We start from the raw sequence: 16539 nt of genomic DNA on the forward strand, positions 1-16539 counted from the left end.
GACGTCTGCCCTGGCAGCGTTTCCTGTCTCTGTGCCCAGCAGCAGCCGGGACTCCATCGCTCTCACTTTGGTGGGCAGCCAATTTTCAGGCAAGCAAATCCTGTGCTTCTGAGCTTTGTTTCAAGGTCTGCTCAAACTCTCTTCATGAGATCTGCCTCCTTTGTGCGGCAGTCATTCAGAGTTAATGTCAAACTGTTTAGTCTTCCGTCGTGTTTCAAGTCACTGATCACTAATGTGTCAGTAGTCCTTGAAAGTTCATAAAAATAGTAGGTTCATTGCCTTTGTCAATCCTGCCCTAACCTTGGGAATAAATTAATCCCTTATCTCCCAATGTGTGGTAATGCAAAAAATGAACCTACAATTTCCATAAAAATAACATTTTCATTCTGCATGTACTGTAGTAAGGCAAAGAGGAAAAAGACAGATTATCTACCCAGATATGGTGTGAACTCTCATGCTCTATTAAATGCGTCCTTACCTGAGAATTTAAACTTTATCTGGTGGTCAAAAATGTAGTTCATGTGACTTAAGTCACACTTGAGGATAATTTTCAAGAGGTGAAAACTGAAAGCTTGGACCTGATAGGTTTCATTTGTGAAGAGGACTAAGAACTGAATGCATTCCATGCCTTGCAAAATCAGGACCTTAATCAATGTTTTATCTTTGCCATAAAACGTGGAAGCACTTTCTTGTATATGAAGCTAGTTAAGCCTAAATGGGTTTGGCTTCATAAAATGAGATATGTGTAGAAAAACATTATAGTGCAGTAGCAGGCACATTTGGTTGTCACTGAGATAAATATCCAGTAATGACCTTGTTAAAAAAAGAAAAAAAATATATATTTCTATGTTCACTATGTTTCTAATTTGTATCTAGAGTTTCATGCATGACATAGTTCAGCAGATGGTAGCCTGCAGGGTGAGGGAAAATTCGGTTTGACAAATTTTTCAACATAGATGCATCTTTCAATTTTAGTAGACTTCCAGACAGGCAGTTGCTTCCCAGATACTGAATAAGGATGCAACAACCTACCAAAGTCAAAAATGAGTAAGATTTTTAGGAGTTACTGATGAGACGGTACTTAATGTGCAGGCAGCAACACTTTCTTTGATGTATTCTTAAACTTGTAAATTTGAGCAATAGGGTGAAAAGTTCATTGTGCCGTTCCCTTCAAAAACCCCAAACCACCCACACCCCTGCTACGTGTTCAGAAGTGAAGTCCCAGCCATCCCACCTGACATCAGTGCCGCTGCCCCAAGGGATGCAAAGAGCTTTGGCGTTTGTTGTGCATTCGCTAATCTAAGTCACGAGCACAAAAGGTTTCAGGTTTGGAAAGCAGTCCTAATTACAGCACACTGAACTGAGTGCTCTTCTTCTCTCCCGCTCAAGCAGTTAAACAAAAATCTCTGTGTTCCAGATTCACGTAGATGGCTGTGCTCGGTGCTGCTGTTTGCCGCCCGCTGGCTGAGCAGCGCTAAGCTGGCAGAGCATTTGCTCTGCCAATACAAACAGCTCTCTGCCAGTTTAGCATCTCGAAGGGGCTGAGGGACAGCAGCAGGGGTTACCTGCAGGAGTGGGGGATCAGGAGTGGGAGGGACACTCTTGGCAGTAATTTGCCACTGGACCTGCTTAGCTGCAATGTGCAGCAGTGACCCCAGCAGAGAGGCTGTGATGGGATGTGATTTGTAGGCTGCTGTAAAAGGAGAGCAAGTCTGATTGCACTGTTTGCAATTACTTATGTCTGGGTTTACCTGTATTGCTGGGAGTAGCTGAGTTGGTGAGCCTTTGTTTCTAGTTGCATTCAGTCCTAGGTTCTGTTTGTTGCCTGAAGAGTCCCAGGGAATTAATGCTTTTTAAAAATACTCTGCTGGAAACGTAGAAGGAAAAATAAATGTTTTATGTAGGTGCTTTTAAGACAATTGCACAAGTTAATAAAACTTCCTTGCCTTCATTAGTCTACACAGTGTTGTGTTCTTTTTAGCTGTTGCGTGTTAACACCATGAGAGAGAGCACTTTTTATTTCTGAGATTTTATGCTAAAAAGTTAAATAAGCAAAATTGTTATCTCCTTTCTTCTGTTGATGATTTTTGGCACTGGTTAAAATGATACTGCTTCTAAAGAACTGCAAAATTACTTTTGTGTTTCTTCTGGCTTTGGTCTCATCCAGATTAATCTGCAGAGCTATTTCTACTTATCATAAGCAGTGTTTGGCTTCATTTCTCTCATCTTCATGACATCAGCTTAAATATTTGGGATGAGAAATAACTGTATTGGTATCCTTTTTGTTTAAGAGGTAAATCTTAACTCTGAAGTAGTCATCCATCTCACTGCAAAACTACTAAAGCCTATACGTGAGGAAAAGGATCTGGCAATGTATAGGGGGAAAAAAAATCATTCCTATTACTCTGAGTGTGACAAGATGGTGCTTAAGACAAGTTAGCAGTTTTTCTGGTTATTACTTGAAAGCTCAGTTTTTGCCATCGCTGCATTACTCAGAAGTTAATTTATTTTTGAAATTCTAAATTGTCTTCAGCTGAAGTAGATTGCAAAAGTCTTGAGTGATCTTACAACCTCCTTTTCTCCCTCTTCACCATCTATATACTGCATGTCATGTGATGAAGAATAGGTTATAAGATGCTATTTTTTAGGTGATGTCCTTTTGCTTAGGACTGCTGTGCAGTTAAACGTAGTAAAACAAGACATTGTCATAAAATTCCATTTAAATTTCCGAAGAAAAACTGTCTTCTGTTTAGCTAGAGCATGAACTTTGAGGTGGCTTATTTGATGCTCAGGAATATTTCCTAGTGCCTTGAGATGTTGATACATTGCTGGAAACCCTTGAAGGTAATGAGTCTGTGATGAGGTAATTCAGGGGTGTGTTACTCATCTCACTGAGAAGGCTCTCTTGTGGATATATGGTTTGACCATGGGCTCTGTGCCTCTAGGGGTAAGCACCAGTTTCTGAAAATTCTCATAAGGCACACAGACAGCAGTGTTTTTAATTTAAGTATAGGGGAGATCCACTAAACTGTTTAAGGGAAGGTTTTTTTTTCTTTGCAGGGAGAAAAAAACCTTAGGAAGACCGCTTCCTGATTAACCATAATATGCTGCTTTTAAAGTGGGTGTAAGGAGAGTTACGATGAGGGGAAACAAACATTGTGTTTCACAGAAAATATTTCAGGTTCTTTCAGAACTCCTTCCTGCTCATTTCTTTAGAAATCTGAGACTGACTTATCTTATTGTGTGTGTATTTTGGATGAATTTCTTCCAGGATGTGTTGGCTCATTTCCTTGAGTACTTCTAAATTTTCGGAATTTTTTTCAGTCACAACAGATAGCTCAAAAAGCTTTAAGGAAATGAGTCAACCTCCTGAAATAAATTGCTTACTGAATAGAGGATACTGTGTTCGACACCACAGATGCCCTTGATAGTTCTGTGGATACTAATTAACAGATAGTCTCTGAAAATCTGTTATATGTTCTCCACGTTCCAAAAGGATTTGGGAGACAAATATCCCCAAAGAGCACCTGAGCTTTCCCGTTAGGAATGTGGGGCATGCTTCCAGACCGACAGGTATTAGTGTGAGAGTTGCAGACGGGGAAGTGACAGGCAGGCTCTCCAATGGAAAATTAAGGATGTTGCTAAACTTAAGTGTAAATTAATCAGAGTAATGTAAAGATGCTGAGTTGAGGACTACCAAGCTTTCATAAAACAACATTGAAATCTGAAGGCTGCATAGGCAAAGTGCGTTGGTCCCTATTCCATTATTTACAAGCAATTTGCATTCTGGTTCCAGGAGCCCTTGCTGTGGGTGTCCTGAGTGTCCTGCAGATGCCCAAAGCAGGTGAGGCTGTTCTGTGAGGAAAGGCCCAGTGCCTGGCCATGCTCCCTTTGGGTTGCAGGAGTCCCAGCAGGGCGTTTCCCTGCTTCGGGCTCTGCTGAGTCACTGTGCTGGCAACTGACTGCAGTCTTACATAGTTAGATTAAAAATAAGTAAGAGGACACCATTTTAGTAACATATCTGTTTTATACTGTAGGTAGGCAAAGGCTTCGGGATTTTCTTTGCTTCCCAAGGATTACTCAGCAACTCAGGGACAGAACTGAGAAAGCCAGCACCAAACACCATGATCTGGGATTTTCTCTCTGATGAGCCAAACTAAAAGTAAAACAGATGGTCCTTAATATTTAAAAAGTTCAACATCTGGGTCTGGATCTGAACTTTGAACTTTGAGGCAGCAAGTAATGAGCCAGCTTGCCCTGCTTTGGTGCATTATACAGAAAGTCCCTGATGCAGGCAATAAATACCACATCTCTAAACGTGCATCTCCAGACAGGTGATGTGCACTGTCAGGCACTCGAGGGAAATCTGAATGCATGCACACCACAACAGAGAAGAAAGTGTGGAACATGTGCAAAGGAGTTGACCCTGTCGGTGTGTAAGTGTCTCAAAACAGTGAGAGTTGCATAAAAGCAGGTACAAAATACAAATCCAACTGCAGTGGAAGGAGTCAGAATAAGGTGCAGGGCTGTTTCTCTGGTTTCATGGTTGTTGTCAGTGATTGTTGCCTGTGATTTGCAGTGGTGAACAATTAACTTGCTACATTTCTCTTGTTGGAGTATAAGTATTGACCGTGGTAGTTTGATACTGTGATCTGTAAGCTTTTTAATACGACCTTTAGGAGTGTAGTAGAAGTGTGTGTGAGGAGTTGCAGCTGCAGGTGCCACAGCAGTTCTGTCCTGGCATTTAGGGCAGCTGAAATCTTTTCTGAGGGAGGAGCACGGGTATTTCTTAGTTATGAAAGAACTAAGAGAAAAGAGTGAAATATGAAGGGGATGGTGGAAACCACGAACTAATAACTCAAAAAACCAACTATGATTTATGGGCAGTTGTAAAGCAACCCCACTTCACTGTGGTCAGGATTTAGGATATCAATGACTTTTTTTCCCCTCCAGTTTTTGTATGTGGTATCTCTGTTATACTTTCTCTCCAATTACTTACAAATATTTCCAACCCTCTGTGCTTTCTTGGTACAAAGCCCAAGTACTTAATTTTGTAGTTAATTTTTTATTTAATAATTCCCAGTTCTTGAGGCAGTGGCAGGGTTGGACCCCTGACCTCATGGGCAGGGAATGGGTGCTACATTCTTCTTAGCAAGGGCAGGCAAAAGGACAGAATAGTCATGGTTTATTAAAAAACAAACAAAAGCATTGCATCAATGAAAGCATCTCTGTTGAAGAATCTGAAGAAATTATTGATTGATTTGACAGGAATGCATAAAAGAAAAACAATGCTTGACACAAGATTGACTTGCAAGTCAGCATACCTACCTGTTTGCAGCTCCAGCTTGAGCACAGGAGATGGTATATCCCGAGTGTGGTAGAGAAAATCAGCAAAAATAGGTGGCTACAACCACCAGAACAAACTCGTGGCACATTGTGACAAAATAGGTTTGGTGGTCTCAGCAGAGAACCAACAAAAAACTTCTGAATGTCTGTCAAATAAACAAACCCCAGGCTGCTGTCCAAGGGAACCTGAATCAGGTCAGGGACAGTGGAAGAATGCAGGCAGTGAGACAGCAGTGAGCACATTTTATTTCCTCCATCTGTATACCTTGCAAAAATAGCATCTTTGAAAGTGTATGTGCAGATTTGGAATGTGCTGTGCTCCTGATCTGTTTCTGGGTTATCCTGTGTCTGCTTGAAGATTAATTCAATGTATAAGCACGCTATACTGTTTGGGGGACAGGACTGAGGAAAACATGATGCGCTTCTGTAAAGCGAACTGGATCAGACTTCAGTCATGTGCTCATCCAAAGAAGCTGTTCTCCTGGTGACTACAGTGTTTCCCTAATTGTGCTGTTAAATTCTGCAGTTTCAGCATGCTTGTGCCAGTTCCCCAAATGGGATAGTCTGTTTGCAAATAATCAAAGACACACAATACAAAATTATGCAAAAATGCAGAAACCGCAGTTGGCTGAAAATTATGCCCTGGGGACTTGGTTCACAAATATTAGCAAAGTTTACAGCTCACTGTACAAACTTGTGGCTAGTTAGGTGGGATAGAACCAATCTGAATGGATTTTTTTTGTTTGCAGTTTTATATACTTTTAAAACCATAGATATCTTTTTTGCTGGTTTTGTATAGTTCTTGCTCACTTCTTAGATTTACACTACCACATTGTGTAATTGTGGCTATCCTCACTGGAACAACATATATCTTTGGAAACATTTAGAATATTTTATTTCAGATGCAACATTAGTAGGAAGTGCTTAGAAAAGATGTTTGCTTTGTATAGGTTTATTTGGCTTCATAATGAACTCGGATTATCTTATGTAATGTATTAATTCTGCAAATTATCAATAGCCATATCAAATCTAAAGTGAATCCTGAGTCCCTACATCATGAGCAGAAGGCAGAAGAAAGGAGGAATCTGGTCAGAGCTAGGAGTATGTAATACTTCTCACAACAGTAAAGCATCTCAGCACATTTGAAGTCAAGGAATAGCAATGGCCTCCATAATAATTTTCAAAATATTGTAACATTTAGGTCTGCTTTTATGCCAGTTCAGAAAAAAGTTTTTTAATAAACCCATTTCAGGAGAGGAGACTGTAAAAAGCGTGGAAGGGCTTTTCAGCAATTGCAACTGAAGATGAGGAATCTGCCATTAGATCTTCCATGCATGGGGCACTGAAGGGGAGGTGGGAAGAGTAGCTGGGCAGGAAAATGAAGTGCTAATGGTGAGCAAGGTAGTGAAGGCTTGTGATTCAGCATATTCTTTTAACAGTCTTCCTTAGCACACTGCTTACAAACATGGATCTGCTCTCTTTATGCAGACCTATTATTCTTATCTGTAGGTTTGTTGTAGCATTCCTTATCAGCCATTTTGGTGCCTTAGCAAACATATACATATATAAAGAAAATAGGAGGATGTCGCTGAGTACTTAAGCTAGAGGTTATGTGGTTTGTAAAAAGGAAAGGCAAAATTGCTTATGCAGAGGTATTCACAATATCATAGCTGATGGTTACACTCTTTAATAGAGGCATGAGCGGGAAGCATTGCTGCTGTATCTGTCTTGGCTTAGCACCTCTATTCTTGGACCATTTATTCTTTTTGCTCGTCAGTTTTACATTTGGGTTAAATTACTGAGACATTGACAAAAGTATATTGTCTAAATATAAATATTTTTCTGTATTCCAAACCAGGAAGCTCCCTGACTTTCTAACAAATACCCTAAGAAACCTATTGCTGTCAAATGACAACAACAGACTAGTTTGCATTCCCGCTTAAACAGCTCATAATATTGAAGATAAACTTAAAAACAACAGCTGCTAAGGGAATGTTAAATCCCACAAGATCCTTAAGAGATGTGTGCTGCAGAGACAGAGAAAAGAATATTTTTTGACAAGTTTCAGAAACTAGAAGGATTTCTAAAAGGCAGTGAGTAATCGCTTGAAACTGGCAAAGAAATTTTTTTCCCCTAAAAAAATTTTTTTTGGGAATGGACTTGAACAACGAAAGTGAAATGCTAGCTGATATTGTGACTGTCAAAAGGCTGGAACAGGCTAAGAAGAATACTGATCAATGTCAGAAACTGTAAGCAATAATCAAGTGCAATCAAAAGCGAAGCTGAGGAATCCAAAGGCAGTCCATTCTCTCCTTTTCAGTGATGAGTCAGTTCTCTCCACTCAGTGTTGAAGGATGCCACGTTGCTGGAAATTCAGAGATATCTGTGCCATCATAACAGGTCCAGGGTTCAAACCATCAACCATTTGAGAATGCAAAACCCAAACTAACCTCCTGGATCCCTAGATGTCAGCTGTTGTATACAGGAAAACTCTTTTTTCTGTGTATTTGATTTGTTCTGTGGGTGTACTGCTGCATCTTTTAGCCCTCATCCCCAGCAATAAATAGCACTTTCACACACACACACACCCCCACCCACCAAAAAAAGAAATAAGTCCAAGTAAACACCCAGTAAAACAAGGGCTGAAAATGCAAAAGTGATTGAGGGTAAATGAACCTCCACAGGACTCTTGGGGAGTGTGCTTGGCTTATACTTTGCTCTTTGCTGGTTGATTCCAGGAAAGAAAAGAGAACTCTGGGGAAAGCTTAAGGTGGGTCTTAGTATCAAAAGCTAACTTAGTATCAAAAGCTAACACCCAGCTAGCTGGCCATAAAAGCAGCTGGTGAATTGCTGTGTGCAAAGGCTAGGTCAGCTTTTTGGGTGATGCTGGCTCTGTAATTCAAAATGGTTTGTGCTTGACGTTTAACACCCTTGATAATGATCAATTAATTTTTTTTTTTTAATGTCTTATGGAAAACTTTCAGTAATTCTGGTAGAAAGTTTCACTGGCAAAAGCTACTTGTTAGAACTGCTGGAGGGTGTACATGTGTGGGCAGTTAAAACACTTAATTTTGCTTTCATGGTTACAGTCATTCTCCTTCATGGCCATGAGCAGAACAAGCCATCTGGCAAGGGAGCGCCTCCTTCTCATCACACATCTGAGAGCTTCTCACAAATAAGATTTCAGCTCATTAGGATACTTTATGCACTTACAGGGATTTAAGAAGAAATACATACCTTTAATTCTTGTGCTTTCTTCTGAGTTGCATGTTTTTTTTCAGTTCTAGAAAAGAAATATATTTACTGAACTTAGCCTTTTGGTTGCATATATACATTAAGATTTTTTCTGCAATTTATTCAGAATTATTATGTATACCTAATGAATGTATTTGGGCCTGCGGCTTTTTCATTGAAAGTTGTGACACGATTGGAGGGTTAGAAGTGTGAGCCCTTGCTGAATGACACTGCTCTTGTGCTGATGGCTTCCTTTATTTTGATAGGCAAAGATGAAGAAGTTACTTTTGGGGTGTAGCTGACTATGGTTGGTTGGTGTTTCTCGGTGTCTCTGAAGCACCTGAAAGGTCTTATTGGTCAAGATGTTGGACATAGAGAAGTGACTGATCTGAAGTGACTGAGCTCATCCTTTGAGCTGTATCAATATTTTCTAGCATTTGTAAAATGTAAATATTTCTGCCGGTGATAGGTCTGTTAGAATATGAATGAGAAAAGAGCATATCAGGTGGATAATGCATCAGTGAATTCAGGTCAGTTTTTGTAGAAGATAATTGCAGAAATGGAGGGATTTGTGTCACTTGAGTAAGCTAGAATGAGGTTTTAAAATTATTGCTGTGATGAGAAACTAAAAGTTCTGGGTTTTCACCAATTTTGAGGATCATCTGTTAGGTGAGTTTTTTGAATTGAGAAATGTATCAACCTCAAGGCCGTGTAACCTACATTATAGATGCTTACAATTTATCATCACCTCACTTTCAGGACCAGAGGATGAAACAAGTAAATAAGCATGATACTTGTCAAAAAGTGTTTGCAAAATTTATGCAAATTTATAAAGTACTCATGTATCATTATTAAGTTGTAGGGCAAGGGAAATAGGATGGCTGCTAATAACTAGGCCTGGAAGCTCCTGTTAATTAGGGCAAGAAGTTTAGTAGTTTATTAGACAAGTAATAACAGATTTGGTACTTCCTTTAGCTACTTCTTAGGGAACCCATCTTACCACTGGCTGGGTTTCAGCTAATAATGTACCATTGCTACTGTAAACCCTGTATAAAATAGGGTAGTTTCTTCTGCTGTATGAAAAGCTGGAGGAAAAATGAAAACGTAGCAGAAGGATGAGCAAAAAAGGAAAGCAGGAAACTAGGAAGTGTTCTGTACAAACCTACAGATCAATAATACCAAATATGCTTGTAATGAATTTTACTCTGTTTCATGGGTAGCCAACACGAGGCATATTGCAAAATGCTGTCTGGAAGTAAAGGTGAGTACTCAAGCCGAATGTTTCAGTAATAAACAGTTGCCAAGCACTTGTTTCTTATCTGATTTTAAAATTTCATAAATACAAACAGAACAAATGACACTTGGCAACTGTTTTAGAACACAGGTTTAAAGCAACATGCCTATATTTTTGAAATCTCTTCTAGCCTGTTGTGCTTTTCCTACATGTGCATTGCAGTGACGTGTATGGTGTTAAAGGGCAGATGTGTGTTTCATAATGATTCAAAATAGTGTTTAGTTTTTAGATTTGCAAACAACAACAAAAAAGTAAAAACAGAACAGTCATCAACTTTATTTTAAGTCCTCTCAGTTATGGCAGTTGTGTTTGCTGACAGTTCCACAAGAAAAGCCTCTTTTTGAGGTATAAGTCATTTACAGATGATCTACATGTGGAATAAAGTGCACTTAAGGTTAGTTTATGAGCTAATAATGGCTGTCAAATGAGCCCATATTTTACTGAAATTAAACCCAGAAGAGATCATTACATCATCATTCAGTATAATCTACCATGTATTACAGGCCACACAGTGTTGTCCAAATTTCACCTTTCCTGAATATTCCCACTCTCAGAAGATGAAAATGTGACCATTACCAGAGAGCAGCAGCAGACTGAATGGGAATAATGTTCTGATTGCAGAGCAGGAATTGCTCCAAGTACATTTTGAGGCTGAGAAGGAGGAAAGAGGGATGGCCATAACCATATGGCCTTTCTTGAAGTGTTTCCACTGTTTCCACTTGAGAAATGTTTGACCAGAAAAAAACAAACACCAGGCAAAACTGCCAGTTTCTCTGGGACCTTTCTGCATGGGATGTCCGCATACATGACCAGATGTTTGCTGGTTAATAAAGAAACCAGCATGAAGGCCACAGAATAAATGACCCCTCACTTTTTCTGTTGCCTGTGGGTTTACATGTGATGTGTATCAAGGCAGCCACACCAGAGAAAGCCCTCTCTGTAAGTGCAGCTGTGCTAGCAGCAAAACTGTGCTTTTGTCGGTAATGTTTATTTACCAACAGAATTTCCCAGGGGCAGAATAGGCTATGTAGACAAGAACCGAGCTTTGCTGGTATCATGTCTTCAGTTTTTCTGGCAAATATTTGTGATGGGAATGTGGTCACAGATAAAAGTGCATGCCCTTTATCCTTGGAAGCTGCAGTCCTCTTCTGCGTGCAGCTGAAGCAAGCTCAGCAGCTCGTGTGCTGCCAGCAAACAAGTGCTTATCTGACACCATATAAGGCTGTGGCTGAGGAGGAAAATGATGAAAAACATTCCACAATAAACTTAGACTGGCAGATTTAATATGGCACAGAAAAGCTTAGACACAGATTTTTTTTTTTTCCTTTTTTCTTCTTTAATTTAGCTCTGACAGCATTTACCCCCACAATAACCTTTTTAATGTTAGTTAGGAAAAAATGGCTTGTGTTTCTAGATATTCTAAACAGTCCTGTCCCAGAATAACAGGATTTTAGGATACTGGTGCACACAGGGTTTGTTGTTGAGTTTGGTTTTGGTTTTTTTGCCCTTGAACTTGGTACGGTTAAAAGCGGGAGAAACACCTTTAGAATAGGGGAATGTGGCAGTGTTGGGATGTGTTTGGGGATATGGTGAGGAATTGGATGTAACAGTGAGGAGTGTACTGAGAAGGAATTATGGTTGTGAAGATGAGTTAATCTCAGTTTTAACAAGATGTGAGAAGCAGTGAAGTGCTTAAAAAAAAAGAAATGACGCTAAGGAGAGAGACAGGTTTCTCTTTTCCTTAGTATATTGCTTGCATCTTTGCTGTCCTCATGTCCTCTAATCTTTATAATGCAATAGCCTGCTAAGTTATTGTAGTGCCTTAGAATGTAGGTATAGCCCAACTTCGGTAGCCATTGGTGGCCTAAATCTGAATTTCCAAACTGTTCCCTGCCTGGTGGCCACTGCTTTTGGCAGTCTCCATCTTCTGCACACATCACTTACTCCAAACTATCAGCAGCTGAGATGATTGTGAGTTGACATGAGAGGTAGTGCAGCTTTTGCCTCAGCTGTGTGCTGCTTCCTTCAGGAAGAGGTTGAAGGTTCCCACATGCCATATTTCCCCCCACATACAGCTAGCTGGACCTCAAGATTTAAATGGTAGGTAGTTTATTAGCATTTTGTGAAGATGCTGGGAGTCTTCTGCAGTATCATTGAGTATCTAATAGTCTTTATGTCTAAGGGTGTGCAGTACCATCTGTCAGAGTTTATTCAATGTTATTCTCTAGCTTAATTTTTGGTGTAACATTTATGCCTTTCTTGTAGTAGCCAGTCTGTAGTAGTGCAGTGCAGGAACAGCCAAGCATTGTTGTGTCCGTGTGTTGTGCCAGATGTGGTTTCCAGGTGAGTCAGGTCAGCTGGCAGGTGGCTCCCGATGCACAGGGCACTTGTGCCGTGGAGCTGGCACATGTGTGAAACCTGAACTGGAGATGGAAATGAAGTGCACATCGTTTATGATGAAGGATTAGTAAGATTTTCAGGAAAGAGGTTAAGCTTGAGGTCATTTCCTTCCTCTTGTTACGCTTTTGAATTTCTGCCAGTGAGATGGGTGAAAGGATTATTTTTGTCTTTGAATGCTTTGAATTTCAATGATGCCTTTACTTTGAATACAGAGAAGTGGAATTCCACTTTATTCCTGCCATTGTACTGTCATATGTCTGAAAAAATGACTTGTATTTTTTTTTTGGTATCTTTGTGTCTTGCATTCTAGTTAACTAATCCTTTCAGCTGCTGCTGTGCCTTGAAATATCACATTTTGTGAGGCATGTGGAGATGCTCTGATCCCCATGCTGAAGAGTTAGTGTACATAAAGATGGAAACAAATGTAGTGGTATAATTCTTGGAAAAGAAGGAAATGGTCAGTGTCAGAATATAGGCTGTGTCTGAAAATGAGAGCAAGGATTTTCCCACTCTATTAAAGTTTCAGTAGGAAAAAGGTTTCATGGTTTAGTGTTTGGACTGGGTGTATGGTATGGTTTCTACGTCCTGCTTCTGCAGCTGAAGTAGGAGCGAAGTGTTAGAGAAGTTGGTGTTATTCCTAACCATCCTGTCACTCACAACTAGAAAAATTATTAATGGCTCTTGCTGTGTAAAGCAATAGAGTGCAATAAAAGTCAGCAACATACTAATGTATGTAGTGGGTCACAGGGGGCACATGAGGGAATGTGAGGGGAGTCTTTCTGCTTCTTGCCCACAGCTCAGGGACAATCAGTGGAGGTACATGAACCTTAAATTTGGTTGTGCAACAGGAAAAACTGTTGCTGTGCAGTGAGGAACAAACACCTCTTTGCTTTTTTGACCGTGGACATGATACTAATTATCTGATTATAGATTATGATGATCCTTCACTGCTAATATAGGAGGACTGTGCCACCAGAAGGCCAAAATCTGTGTCCAGCTGTAGTTCAGAGTGTTGCTCAGCACACTCTGGCAGTGCATGATTACCTTCAGGAAGAGCTGCAACAGCATCTTCTCTCCTGTATGAGGCTGTAAGAACATCTGTGGTACCTTTTTCTGCCTGTTTTCTGCTCTTGCTTTTCTCAGCCGAAGATCTGTGTCTTGTATTTCCATTACTTTCCAAGTTTTTTCCAAAGTGTCCTGAAGAGTAAAGAGAACTGCGATAGTAGGATCTTATAGCTGCTTAGGGAGCTTTTAAGACTGTCCAAGAATTTTGTTCTCCACTTTTTTGGGGGTTGCTCTGTTGGTATTTGAGGGAGAAATGTTTCCAGCCATTTAGTATGCAGCAGTGTGTTAGATTTCTCTTACAGTGTTCCAGTTCTGATGTTCTTTTGCCTTCTGTCCTTTGAAGATACAATTCCGAGAGGTGCTCATGCAAGCACAAAGCAATACATTAGCTTTCATCTCTTCATTAGCAAATAATCCATCCTAATTTCTTTGACTGGAAGCGCTTTTTGAAAAATCTTCAAGCTGAGTAAGAACAGATACTCCTGTAAGATGTGGAAGGGGTTTTTTATTGTGTTTTTTTTTTTTTTAAATTTTATTCTGAGTATTACTAGGAAAACCAAGATTTGCTTTGAGAGCCTGAACCTACAGCTCCACAAGTGTGCAATTTCATGAAATGTGTGCTATGAAAGATTCAATCTCAGACCGCCGACCAGACTGTAGATTCCTTTAGGTACCCTTTTTTTCATCAAGGTACTGGAACTGCTTTGGCACGATTTGGGTCCTTGTCACAGGTTGAAGGAGTTCTAGGTCAGCTGCAGTTGTAGTTCCACCAGGAGACCGTTGAGGAGTCACAGCATCTGGGGGAATAGAGCCTTGTCCAAGCCCCTGCCCTGAGGTGGCATTTACCACCCCGAAAGAGGAGAGGTAGTAATGGAAGCTCTCTGCCACCTGCTTATCCTCCTGCCCAGGAGTGCCCTGTGCAGAGTTATCCTGGGTTTAAGGCAGCTCCATCCCAGCCAGACGTCATGGAGCAGTTCCCTCTTCCCTGAAATAACTGGATTTGTGGGGAAGTCATGCGGGAGAGCAAAATACTGTGTAAACAAAGCCAGCACTTCCAGTGAGCTCCCGCTGTGCTCGTTGCTGTGGCTGCCTTGCCGTCATTTCTAGGATTTAACGATCCTCCTGTTTACATCAGCCCGCCCGTGCTGCGGGGCCGTGGCCATGCTGAGGAATCCTCCCATGGACAAGGCGAGGAAGGAAGTGAAGGGAGGATGGGGCTTCGGCATCCTGTACCCTTCAGAGGGGAGTGGCTGCAAATAGCTGAGCTTGAAGGACGTAATACCTTACGTGTTTTAGCACGGGCTACTTGAACCCAGATAAACCCTTGAATAAAGGAGAAGAGGCAGACGATGGTGTGCAACTGCTCAAAACTGCCGCGGAGTTTGAGAACATCCTTCTGAAAGCCTTTCCTTCAAATGACAGCAGGAAGGGAGAGGACAGACGTGCCTCGTGGAGCTGAAATTATGCAACACAGAGCTAAATTATCCAAACCTGAGCTACACAGACTGGGTCCAGAAGGCAACTAATGTAGAAAAGACTGGTTGTGATTGGGAATGAGGATGCTGTTTTCAATATCCATCCTGTAAAACATTACTGGTTTTTATTCTTCAGTTTGTTAATTGGGCTCTGATGGAGGAATGCAGTTTAGTATCCACAGGCATCCTTTGGAATGGCCAGGTAAGGCTAGAAGGTACAACTACGTGTTGATCTTTAATTTCAGTAATGGTGCTATCTTTCATGAGAAATATTTTGGTTCTGCCAGATAACCTGTGTTCACAGGCTGAGATGGGGAATTCTGAAAATCAGAGAAACAAGCTCTGGCTTAGTGGGTTAATATTTGTTTGTATTTTACTAACTGATATATAGTGTATTTTAAATGGATTGACAAAATGTGGTTTCTTATATTAATTGTTTGCAGTAGAAACTCTGCCTTGAACGTATTAATTTACTTACTTTCTAGAAAAGGAGTGAGGCCTCAGGTGATACATTTTATCTTCTCCTTAGAATGTGTCCTGATACAGTTTTCAATTGCTTTTAAGCATATTTTGGATATAAGGAAGAAATAAATTTAGTTCATCAGATCAGTAAACACTGTGCTACTTCTTTAACAATCACCCATGGATTTTTATGTTTATTTCTAGTATTTCTAGAATTAAAATTATTAGAAGTTACCAAAGGGAAAATACTGCACAAAAGTTAGTGTTGCAGACTTTCCCAGTCAATTGCCCAAAATCCACTGTAAGTATTCTTTGGAATGTTCTTGTTAGTCTTACATTTTGGTGACAGTCTGCTTTACTGCTTGGAAGTCTGTGCTCACACTGAAAAGCAGAGTTCAGCTGCTGGCATTGAGATTGAGGTTTTTGGAAGTAATGCAGTAAAATGCATGTAAATTAGTTTTTTGTTTTACAGTGGAAATGCCATCCTAGAGATCTCCTGATGGTTGGCTCAAAATTAAGTTCAGAAGTATTCTCCAATGCAGATTAACCACAAACCTGTTACTCTGAAAGACTAAGTGAAATGATGGAGTAAAATAGGTAGGGGGGTGACCGTTCTTGGTAGTGTGTTTATGAGAGGAACTGATGGCAGATCCAGAGGTCTCAGCCTGAGACAAAACTAGATGTAGCCTTGCTATTCACCGGCCTCCAGCTCCGCTGATCCACACTGTAAGAGGACACCTGGCAAGAGAAATAAATGAGAGTGATGCTTTAAAAGCTTAGTACCAGCACTCCTCTTAATAATTGAATGCATTGCACACACCATCTTCAGTGCCCAAAATTTATTGAAATTAACCTAAAATGTGAAATATTCTGACAATATGAACTTAATTTAAAACTTCAACTGAACAATACAAACCATTCAGAAGATTTTGCATAAAGCGTCTTCCAGAAAGGGTGAAAAATCGGAGATTGGGATGTAAATCCCAAATGAGGATAAGAGAATTATGCAGGGATACAATGGTGTTACCAACATGATTGATCTTTTCTGAGATAAGCTGCATGGATTTTTTACAGGAGCTGTGAGTTAGCGTACCCATATACGGTAGTGAAAGATGAAAATTGTTAAGTTGTGCATAATTAAAGCTGACAACCAGAATCTATTAACATCACCTTTGCTCTGGTATGAGCATCATTATAAATGTATTAAAGAGATCAGAATGCAAAAGTTTGAACCTCTTAGATTGCAATAGCGACCTTTGCCTA

At 40.3% G+C, this 16539-nt stretch overlaps 1 protein-coding gene across 3 annotated transcripts in view; it reads left to right on the forward strand.

Moving 5' to 3' along the window:
* The window catches only part of HECW2 (HECT, C2 and WW domain containing E3 ubiquitin protein ligase 2), a 178033-nt gene that overhangs the window by 76636 nt on the left and 84858 nt on the right, over window positions 1–16539 (forward strand). The window contains exon 1 of one of the 3 annotated variants that reach the window (XM_017728587.1): window positions 14480–15016. The exons of the other annotated variants lie outside the window; for them this stretch is intronic. Within the exon in view, the coding sequence (XP_017584076.1) occupies window positions 14977–15016 (40 nt within the window). The 5' untranslated portion in view covers window positions 14480–14976. Of the gene's footprint in view, window positions 1–14479; window positions 15017–16539 lie in introns of those variants that run through there. 3 annotated transcript variants of the gene reach the window in all.

Source organism: Corvus brachyrhynchos, unplaced genomic scaffold (assembly GCF_000691975.1).
Source record: "Corvus brachyrhynchos isolate BGI_N302 unplaced genomic scaffold, ASM69197v1 scaffold370, whole genome shotgun sequence".
Classification (NCBI taxonomy): domain Eukaryota; kingdom Metazoa; phylum Chordata; class Aves; order Passeriformes; family Corvidae; genus Corvus; species Corvus brachyrhynchos.